Source organism: Tupaia chinensis, unplaced genomic scaffold, assembly GCF_000334495.1.
Source record: "Tupaia chinensis unplaced genomic scaffold, TupChi_1.0 Scaffold144680_1, whole genome shotgun sequence".
Taxonomy (NCBI): Eukaryota; Metazoa; Chordata; class Mammalia; order Scandentia; family Tupaiidae; genus Tupaia; species Tupaia belangeri.
The window spans coordinates 2,407-14,221 of NW_006204541.1; the positions used below are offsets into that span (position 1 = coordinate 2,407).

At 41.2% G+C, this 11,815-nt stretch overlaps 1 protein-coding gene across 1 annotated transcript; it reads left to right on the top strand.

Moving 5' to 3' along the window:
• Nucleotides 1-4,101: 4,101 nt before the first annotated feature.
• On the top strand, nt 4,102-9,440 carry LOC102501675 (ankyrin repeat domain-containing protein 26-like; the record flags this gene model as incomplete). The annotated part of the gene is made up of 4 exons (XM_006167232.2): nt 4,102-4,302; nt 5,122-5,334; nt 8,997-9,111; nt 9,267-9,440. Coding segments are annotated over exons 1-4 (639 nt in total), but the record flags the coding sequence as incomplete, so codon positions are not given.
• Between the last annotated feature and the right edge of the window lie 2,375 nt (nt 9,441-11,815).

Below are 11,815 nucleotides of genomic sequence, written 5' to 3' on the forward strand. Positions count from 1 at the left end.
ATTAAGAACAATGGAGATCAGAGCATTAGAATGCCATTTGTAGGGCTGAATGAAAACTCTACTAACAATCCTGTATCCAGCAGTAATCTTTTAATAAATATGCCAAAAAAAAGATAATGGACAAACAGAAACCATTGCTTATTAATTAAACAATACAAGTGATCACAAGGATGTGGAGAAACTGAATCATTTATACATTTTTGATGGTGTTATAAAATGGTGCAGTTATTCTGGAGAATAGTTTGTCAGTTCCTTATACTAAACGTAAATTTACCAAACTAAGTATACAAAATTAATGCAAGTTAAACTTGAGAAATTGGAATAAAGTTGGCTGAATGAATCAATGTCAGTTCTTGGATAACAGTGAATGGTAGTTGTACAAAATGTTATTGGTGGATGAAATTAGGTAAGGGGTACATAGAAATAATAAGGGGTTATTATTTCTTCCTGCATGCCATCTAAAATTATCTCCAAATGAAAAGTTTTATACATTACTTGTGAAACTAGGAAGCATTCAGTTTCTTATTTTTTGAAAGTTTTTTGCTATAGGGCACATGTGCTCACCAGAAAGACAAGACAGAGAGACAGAAAGCAAGATATCACCCCCGGGGGGATAGCCAAACTGCAGTCCCTTCTCCTCCATTCTCCCCTTGGGTTCTTGGACATGCATGCACACACGCCCAGCCTGAGTTTAAGCCATCAGGTCAGATACTTGAACTGCGTTCGGCCATATGGGAGTTCAGTGACGTAGCCGTTTTGCCAACTTCTGGTCCCTGTGTTAAATGGTTTTACCCAACTGTAGGGTAACGTAAAGGCTATGCTAAGCTATGCTGTTTAGTAGGTTAGGTATATTACATGAATTTTTATTTTACAGTATTTCTGATTTATGATGACTTTCTCAGGGCATAACCCCATTGTAAATCAAGGAATATCTGTCCTGTACATTTCACCTATCTGACATATATGTGTGCATATACACACACACACATACATATATATGTATATATTCACAAAATTGTATGTTTTTCAGAATACTTTTGTCACTCCCCCAAAACACACCAGATATCCATTAACAGCTACTTTCTGTGTCACCCCTGTAATCCCTGGCAGCCACTAATCTCTTTCCGCATGTACGGATTTGCCTAATGTGAATATTTCTTACGAATGGAATCATAGGTGACCTTTTCCTGTTTTGTTTCTGTCACTTACCCTAGCATTTTCAAGGTTTATCCATGTTGTAGGATGTATCATATTTCACTCATTTTCATGGCTGTGTAACTTTGTTTTTGAATATGCCACGTTTTATTCATTTGGAGATCCCCCCACACACACACACACTTTTTGGCTGTGCTGAATGATGCTTCTCTGATAGCTCATGCACAGGTTTTCATGTGGGCATATATTTTCAGTTATCTTGGATATATTCCTAGAAGTAGAATGCTGGGTTATATGGCATCTCTGAGTTTAACCTGGGGAACTGCTAGATTGTTTTCTATAGCAGTGTAATACTTTACATTCTCATGATCAATGCATGAATTTCCTGGTGTCTCCAGATTTTTGCCAAAACTTATTAACATTTGTCTCTTTTATTATACCAATCCAGTAGTTTTTTTTTTTTTTTAGAGGTTTTAGAGGTTTTTGGAGGGCGACGGGGCCATGCAGACAACACAAGCTGGTAAAGAGGCGGCCTCCCATACCTAAGGCAAGGCCTGGACTGGGAAGAAACTGTGAGGCAAGGCTGACGGTTTACGAGCCCTCCCTTGTGTCGCTGTACTGGCCTGCACTCAATTTCTCTGCCATTAGCTTTACTGTTATTACGGTACCCTGCAAGGGTAAAATATCAGCCCCAACCTTATTGCAACTTTACAATAAAGCCAATTAGTGATCTTGTGGGAATGTGGTTTCCTAAGATGGCATAGAAGGGCCAGGAAGTTTGAGACTCCCCCACCTGCCTGTTTTAAGCCAAAACTAGCATATGTTAGGTTAAATTGGTATAAGCCAAATTAGCATTAGTAGCATATGTAGACTAAGTTAGGTTAAGGCTAGTTTTATGTAAATACCCCTTGTTAAAGCTGCAGTCCAAAGTTAACTCAAGCTAGGCCAAGTTAGCACATTCACCACACGACAGGGACTCAGAGATAAAACAAAAGAACTCACCAGTTGACAGACTTAGCAAATAAAATACAGGAACCCGCGGGTTTATAAAGAAAGGAAAAGCCTGACTGGCAACAATAGGATGAACAAACCTGAAGGTTCCAGTGAAAGATGAACTATCTTAGCTGGAAGTTCTTTTCTGATTCGGGCAAGCAACAGATAGTCCCTAATTATAAAGAGTTTCTCATCTCTGTGCTGTTAACTGTGAAAAACTGCTAATAAAACATCCTGTGTTGTCTCCTGAGCTACAAGATCATCTTCCTTTCCCATGAGGGTAATAGGCTCACCCTGTTTAGCTGTAATATATAGATCGTCCATATATTAATTGTGTCTTTTCTTAACAAGACAAGATTTCTATCTAGGCCTTTGTAACCTGCAATGTTGCCACCCTGACCTGGGACTAAAGTTATCAAGCTGGCCTAGGACTGAAGTTATCAGCTTCCTGCATGCCCCCTCTTCAAAAGACCCTTCCCGGTAATCAAGATCTAAGAAGAAATACAACAGACAAATGGACTTCCTCATCCTGAGAACTTTTACATGATCTTACAAGACAAATAGGATGTTGTATAATTATTGTTTCCATGCTTTGTATTCCCTATTTTTTAAAGTAAAATTTTTACTTTCCCTCACCCCCCTTACTTCCTAAACATCCCTCAATAAATACGTATGTTTTAATAGCCACTGAGCTGCAGTCTGGAGCTGGCTCTGGCTGTGGCTGACTGAGAACATGCTAAGGAGTACTGAGGTCTTGATCTAATTTTTGTTTCTGATCACCCGGGTCACCTTCCTGTATATGAGTCTCAACCACCCCAGCTGGAGCAGGCCCCCGGCAGTAGGGTGCATGCACTCTCCAGACAGACAGAGACAGAGAGACAGAAAGCGAGAAATCACCCCCTGGGGGGATGGCCATGCCACAATCCCTTCTCCTCCATTCTCCTCTTGGGATCTTGGGCACACACGCACATGTGCCCAGCGTGAGTTTAAGCCACCGGGTCTGGGACTTGAACCGCGGTTGACTATGTGGGAGTCCAGTGACATAGCCATTACGCTAACTGCTGGTCTCACCCATCCAGTAGTTTTAAGATGATATCTCATTGTGTTTTTTATTTGCATTTCCTTGGTGGCTAATAATATTGAGCATCTTTATGAAGTCATGTGTCACTTAATTATTGGGATTCATTCCTAGAAATTCATTATTAAGTGATTTTATGCTTGTGCAAAACATCATCGAGTATACTTACATAAATCTAGATGTGTATCATGTTGTACACTTTGGCTAAATGGTAGTCTACATGCTCCTTACAGGAACCACTGTTGTTTTTGCAGTGCTGACTGACACTTCATTATGTGGTGCTTGACTATGCTCACTATTTATTTACATACTTTCTTTGCCCATTCAGATTTCACAGGACCAGCAGATGGCATAATGTTTATGTTACTGAACTCCCATGCAGTCGACCGTGGTTTGACTTCCAGACCCAGCAGCTTGAAACTCACGCTGGGTGTGTATGTGTACATGTACCTAACATTCCAAGAGAAGGCTGGAGGAGAAAGGATTGCGGCGTGGCCATACCACCCAGGGTGGTGGTGGTAGTTTGTCTCTTTCTGTCTCTCTGGTGAGTACATATGCCCCTATAGCAAAAATCTCTCTATTAAAAAAAAGACTTTATCTTATGACTTACAGAATAATGGGGAAGATAGAGTAAAAATTACTGTATGCCTGTACCCAATGTGCCCTATTAATGGTTTATTAATATAATACACATTTGTAACAATTATTAAACCAACACTGATATGTTATTATTGGCTAAAATTCATAGTTTTATTTAGATTTCATTGATTTTTAGAAAATTATTTATTCATTCATTTTTATTTGACCAGAGAGAGAGAGAGAAAGTGAGATAGCAAGCCAGCAGTTCTGGGACTCACACCATGGTCGCCCATGTGGGAGTGTCCATGCCTTAACCTCCACACCACCTGCTGATCCCTAGATTTCATTACTTTTTACCTAATGTCCTTTTTTGTTCCTGGATCCCTTCCAAGGTCTCGTATTACATTTAGTTGTCATGTCTCTTTAGGCTCCTGGGCTGTGGTGCTTTCCCAGACTTCCCTTGTTTTGGATGACCTTGACAGTTTGGAGGAGTCCTGGTGAGCTATATATAAATTCCATTTATTGGAATTTGATTTTTTTTTCCCTCAAGATAAGACTGGGACTATGAGTTTTTGGGAGGAAGGCCATGGTCCTCCTCCAAAGTTTGCATTTACTGACATATATGGCCACACTCTCTGATACCATGAAAACAGCCTTCTTTTGTTACACCTACTCAGTTCCCATGGAGACCTGCTTTGGCCCAGAGAGATGTGGAAGAGAAGTAAACTGAAAAAACAAATAGAGAGAGATAAAGGGGTCTTTTCTCTAGAGAGAGATAAAGGCCTTCAGCATCCTGAAATCCCACACTACTGCAGCCAGTACTGTGCACAGACTGCTTTCCCAGAGGTCTTCCTTTCCCAAAGGTCTAGAACACTCAGCCAACTGCCACTGATGTGAATGGAATGCATCCCAGCTCCAGGAGGACCAGACTATGGTGGCCCTTCTAGTGCACAAGCACCCCGCCCCTGCCTCCGAGCACACGCCCCGCCCCGTGCCTCTGTGTGCAAGCCCCGCCCCTCCCTCTGAGCACCCGCCCTGGCCCCTGCCTTTGATCACACACCCTGCTCCCTGCCTCTGAGCACAAGCCCCGCCCCCTGCCTCTGAGCACACGCCCCGCCCCCTGCCTCTGGGCGCGAGCCCCGCCCCCTGCCTTTGTGAGCAAAGAAGCCCCGCCCTCAGAGGAATGCCTGAGGTCTGCTTTGTTGTGGTCCTCAGTGTTGGTTTCTGGTGGCAACACCGGCTTAACTGTTTTTACTGGTCGTGTTGGGTTTTGGAGCTGGCCGCTACTTCAAAATGAGAAGAATTTTTTTCTTCAGGAAAAAGCGGAACCAGACGATTGATATCAATGTTGCTGACAGGTGCGAGGACCGAAAGCCTAAGGAGAACATCAACCCGCTTTCCAAGTACCATGTCCGCCATAGAGATCTTGGGAAGATCCATAAGGCCACACTCACAGGAAATGTGGCCGAAGTGCAGCGTATTCTGCTTCTAAATAAAAATGGTCTGAATGAGCCAGACAAATGTGAAAGGTAATAGGGCCCAAGGGCGGGCCTGAGGGCTACTTGGGAGGTGCGCACCTGTCAGCTCGGCTGGCACCCCGGGTGCTCCTCAGCTTCACCTGGCTCCAAGCCTTAGGGGCCCCGTGCCTGGGTCCCCTTGGTGAGCAGCAGAACAAAACCAAACTTCAGCTGGTTTCAAATCTGCTCATAACTACTCCTACTGAACACTTTCTTCACAATTATAGTGACGTAACTAGCAAACTGAAATAATACACTGTTCTTTTTGTTTAGTTTTAGTTTTTGCTATGAGATGCATGTGGTCCAGGAGAGAGAGACATAGAGTGTGAGAGAGAGAGGGAGAAAGTGAGGAATCATTCCCTGGGGGGTGGCCACGCACAGTCCTCTTTCCGTTCTCCTCTGGGGATCTTGAACACAGTGGGCACACGGGCACGTGCCTGAGGTGTTCTTCCAGCTACTGGGTGGAGAAGCAAACTGCCGGGTCGACCGTGTAGGATTCAGCTGCCTTAGTCGCTGCCGTTGGCTGGCCAGTACACGTTTTATTTTTAATGTACTCATTTTAAAAACAATAATGTTACAAAAATTATGGAAAAGTGAGTCATGAGAAAAATTCTCACCATAGTTATGATGTTGGTTCTGGGCTAAAATTTTTTTTAAATTAAATCCAATATCCATTTTTTGTCCCTATGTGTGTGTGTTCCTTGCCAAGGGTCCTTAGATACTTTCAAGTGGGAAGATGATTCTTTGTTCTCGAATAGAAAGACTCACTTTTGTCTAAATGTGAGACTATTTCTGTGTTTCTCAACTTTGCATTCACCAAATAAAAATATCAAGCTCTTTGATGTTTGAGCTACCGCCATTGTGATGACATTAACAAATTTTTCTAATGTAGTAAATAAAGACTCGCCTTTCTACATGTCAAAATGTGCTGTTAATTCCCTCAATAGAGCATTGACTAACAGGTGAAAAGACAGGTAAATTAACGGAACATGATAGGAAACCATAAACACCCAAATATATGTAATAATTTCGTATCTCATACTGGTAACACTGCATATTCGTTACAAAAAATTGAATGATTGGTATATGAAGTGCCAGTTCAGTATTTGGAGAAAACTTGCTATAGAGTTTTAGGTTTTGAAAATAAGCTAGTGGTGGAGTATAGATTTAAAAAAAATTAATATATGATAATAAAAGAGTGAGATGAAAACAAAAATGCCAATTTATATATTTTCATGTTGACAAAGATTTTCCTAAGAGTGATCTCAAAGTGAGCACTCTGAAGGTTAATTTTAGCAAAATACAAATTGAAAAGACATACATTGTCATTTAAGCATCATAATGGTGTCCTGTGAGAAACTATTGTAGTTATCTCTCTTACTGCTGAGAATATAGAGGCACTGAAATATTTTTTTAAAAAAACCTTGTGCATGAGAAAACAAATAATAAAAATAAAAGACAACGTATTTGCAAAATATTAACCATACGTATGTCTCAGGTGAAAAATTGTATCTCTGCTTTATAGAGAATTCTTTCAAACAAAAATGTCCAATTTGGATTTGGGCAAAGTTCTTTTTTGCAGATCTACAAGAGACCTATGGATTATAAGAAAAATAGTGGCTCTGGTAAGGAAAGGAATTAAGGTTAAAGAGGAATGAAATACTTTTTTCATCCACAAACTTTGAGGGTATAGAGCAAAGGCCTAAAGTTTAAGCTGCTTATGACCTTTCAATAGAAATGTATTAAGACCCCATTTAATGCATTATGAATAAATTGCAGTGCATCCATAGGATGGAATCATATGTGCCCATTGAAGGTGGTATTGATAGTGATGTATGTTGGCATGAAAAATGTACTTTCAGTAGCTCAAATGAGAGAATAATCCATTTGGAGTCACTTAGTGGTTGAGGGAGCCAATCCCACATGGCTAAGTGAGCCGTTAGAATCTTCACCACTGTGGTTGGAAAAACATACCAGGTGTGTGAGTGTGTGTGTGTGTGTGTGTGTGTGTGTGTGTGTAGAAATCTCTAAGATGGAGAAAGAGAAGAAAAGGGATCGTGAAATCACTGTGTGTGTGTGTATGTGTGTTGGGGGGCATTTATTCATCCTATGTTTTTAGTGGAGCCCTCTTCCCTCTTACTACTTTAAAGAACTTAATTTATTTAAGTGCCAGTAATAATCCTAGAACTGCCATACAGCTGTTGTATATATTATTTGTAATAATTTAAGGCACCATAGATTGTGAGATGCCCGATTACTTTGTGTATCAACTTTTGCAATGCTGCCAATTATCGTCATAATGTTTCTTGGTCTCTTAGTGGCATTTCGATGTCAGAGATGTTAAACTGTGAGACAGTGAGCATCTTAGAATCATCCAAATATGTAGGATTATCGCTATGAAAACATGTCTGCAAAGTTGATATAATTGTCTCATGTTACTTAATTAAAATGTCATCTTTGGGCCAGCTGGTGGCAGGGTGGTTAAGGCAGCTGGATCCCATATGGCTAACTACATGGTCTGAGTCCTGGACTCCACAACTTGAGGAACATACTGGGTGCATGTGTGTGCGTGTCCCAAATCCCTGAGGAAGGACACAAGAGAAGGGATTGTGGCGTGATCATACTCTGTGCGAGGCTGCTCCCTCCCATCTTTCTGTTTCTGTTAAACGCACATCCCTCTAGCAATTCTTTTTTAACTGTGGTCTTTGTTAACTAGCAGTAATTGTAATACTTGCAACATCCAATACTTTTGAGCCATTAGGTACTAAATACTTCCCATATATGCTCATTAAGCATTCTATTGATGTCCTTTGACATAACTATGATTTCTTGTCTCTACTGTATTGGTAAGAAAATTGAGGCAAAGAAGGGATAAACGATAGCTAGTAAGTGAGAGCCTGCAATAGGGCTCAGGGCCAGGTAGTGGTGCAGTAGCAACACAAGTGGACTCCCACGGGGAAGGTCCTGGTTTTGAACCCTGAACCCTCCTGAGCATGCTGAGTACATGTGGTTGTGATCTATGTGTACCGAGTCTGGGGTGGCAGGGGTGCTTGAGGCATAAAAACCACATTGGGGGTTTCCATTTTATTGTTGCTGCTGCTGTTAAGGTTTTTGCTGTAGGGTGTGTCCACTCAGCAGAGAGAAACAGTGAGAGGGAAGATGAGAAATCATCCCTCACGCACAGGGGTTGGGCGTACTGCAGGTCCCTCTCCTCCGTTCTCCTGGGATTTGGGCACACATGCTCTCGTACTGGCATGAATTTCAAGCCTCTGTATCCAGGACTTGAACCACGGTCAGTCACGGGGAGTCCAGTGCCTTAACCACCACATCATCTTCTGGCCCCAATGCAGTTTCTATCTCTCTGTCTGTCTCACTCCCTAAGTCCCTGACTTTAATGGAATGAATGAATGAATGGATTGATGGATAGGTAGATAAAATTCCAACCCAGTTAAGCTGAATCCAAAGGGCATACTTTTTCTGTACACATAGGCTATGATTTCATTCATGTTGTGAGCAATTCGAGTTAGTAAATATTGTGTGTTCTTCAGATGAAATTAAATACTTGTCTGAAGGCACAGGAATAACATGCTATTTAATGCTTACAGTTCCATGCATAATGGTATGTTTTGAAACAGAGCACTAAAATTTCCTGAAATGTGTTTGTTCTTCCATAGAACTGCTCTACATTTGGCCTGTGCCAGTGACCATCCAGAAGTGGTGAGACTCTTGGCGGAGAGAAAATGCCAGCTAGATCTTCTGGATGGTGATCAGAAGACGGCTCTAATAAAGGTATGCAGTAGAGAACTGTTTCAGCATGAGATGGCTTTGATTTAAGTACCTAAAAATTAACTCATCTCATTTAACTATAACGCACTGGAGAAACCTGTAGAATGCTTATTTTGAATTCTTAGGACTTACAGTTTATTTCTTGGTGATACTGATAGGCTATCCAGTGCAGGAATGAAGAATGTGCAAGCATTCTCCTGGAGCATGGTGCTGATCCAAATGTGACAGATTACCGTGGCAACGCTGCTCTTCATTATGCTGCTGCTCATGACAATGTATCAATAGCAGAAAAACTACTTTCACACAATGCGCCTATAGAAGCCAAAAATGAGGTATCCATCAAAATGTATTTTCTAAATATGAGATATAATTGTTTAAAAGATGATGTATATTTGGTCAGTTTTCTACATTTGGAAGCTTAAGCATTCCCTGAATGAAAAGGTCTTGAAATAATATAATTGTGTAAGTTTTCACATGAAACATCGATACTTTTTTTTATTATTAGATTTTTGCCTTAGGACTTGTACACTCACCAGAGAAAGGGAAAGACAGACAGACAGAAAGGGAAAATGAGAAACCCCTCCCCAGGGGGAATGATCAAGCCGTAATCCCTGTTCCTCCGTTTTCCTCTAAGATTTAGGAAACACACACACACACACAGGCACCCAGTGTGTTTTGCAAGCCACTACATCCAGACCATGAACCACCGCCTGTCTGGCCCTAAATATTGATTCCTTTATTTATTTGAGATTTTTTTTGCTGTTGGGTGCACGCGCTTGCTGGAGACACAGAAAAAGACAGAAGTAATGAGGATGGACATGCCACAATTTCTTCTCTTACGTTCTTCTCTCAGGATTTTTGGCATGCACTCACACAGACCCAGAGTCACTTTCAAGTCATTGGATCTGGGACTCAAACTGCAGTTGACCACGTGGCTATCTAGCACCTTAACCTCTATGCTACCTACTGGCCCCAGGTTTAATTATTTATTTTTTGAGAGGTTTTTGCTATAGGGAGCATGTGCTCGCCAGAAAGTCAGAGAGAGGCAGAGAGACAGAAAGCAAGAAATCACCCCCCACGGTGGATGGCCACTCTGCAGTCCCTTCTCCATTCTCCTCTCGAGATCTTGGGCACATGGGGCCAGGCATGAGTTCAAACCACTGAATCCAGGATTCAGACTATGGTCGACTACAGGGAGTCCAGCAATGTAGCCATTACGCCATCTGCTGGTCCCTGGCCCCAGGTATTTTTAAAGAAATACTATGGGATACAGATTTTTTAGTTTGTTTTAAAAATATTTTTTTATTTATTACTTAATTTTCTATAGGGCACTCACTTGAGAGAGGCAGAGAGAGAGAGAGAGAGAGAGAGAGGGAAAGTAAGAAAGCAAGTCACCAGGTTCAGGACTTGAACCAAATTATCCATGTGAGAGTCTAGCACCTTAATCACCACATCACCTACTGGCTCAAGGGTATGGCTTTTAAAAATGCATTTATGGCAAATGTTTGTAAAACACCATATTTAGTAAAGGCAAGACATGTTTATTCAGATATTTTTTCTACCCTATTTTTAATATTTTTAGTGTAAAACAATTTTGAAAAAGCAAAATTGGCCTTGAAAGAAGGTGTTCTCTCTCTCTCTTTTTTTATTGGAGAGGTTTTTGCTATAGGGCTCATGTGCTCACCAGAAAGACAGAGAGACAGAGAGACAGAAAGTGAGAAATCACATCCCCCCCAGGGGGGATGGCCACACCGCAATTTTTTCTCCTCCATTCTCCTCTCGGGATCTTGGACACACACGCCCATGCACCCAGTGTGAGTTTAAGCCACTGGTTCCAGGACTTGAACCATAGTTGGTTACATGGGAGTCCAGCGACATAGCCACTACACTGACTGCTGGTGCCAAAAATAGGCCCTTCTTTTAAAACTCAAATAAAGCAAAACCATTTTTCAATAATTGGAAATCATTATGCTATTGGCAAATTTCTCAAAACAAACTATATAAAAGCGATGTAATTCTTAGTGGCAAAGTTAAAGAGGAAAAGAATGGAAAGGTAAATGAGAAACCAGGAATATTCAGGCTAATTTTGAAATTAGAAAGTAGAGAGAAAGGCCATAATGATTTCATTTTCACTTGGTTTATTTATTTGTGTGTGTGCGTGTGTGTGTGTGTGTATGTGTGTGTGTGTGTGTGTGTGTGTGTGTTTCCTAGGTTAAATATTTAGACAAAGAGCTCTTCAATTTTGGGAAGAATAATTCTCAATATGGGAAACCTGTCTGGAGATCAATTTTAGAGGACTTCGAGGAAACCAGATTGGTGGTAAATGGGGTCTGATTAAGTGAGAAAGGAGAGAAGAACAATTAACTGTTAACCTATTTTGGCAGAATCAGCCATTTAAATAGTCTAATAGGTCCCGCCCTACAGAAGGTCTTGGCTGAGGGAGCAATTCAGGGACTGCAGTGTACCATGATAAATGCTGTAATAGGAGCAAAGATTTTTGAAACTGGTGAATATTTGAAGTGAGTTCTAGAGGTGACTGGAGTTCCTGTGGTAAGACAGGAGGGGTGTTTCAAAGAGAACTGAGAGGGAGGGACTGCTTTTTAGTTACTTTTTATATTATAAGTTAAAGAGCTTTTGTTTGTTTGCTTGTTTGTTTTTGCTGTAGGGCATGTGCGCACACCAGAGGGAGGCAGAGAGAGAAGGAAAG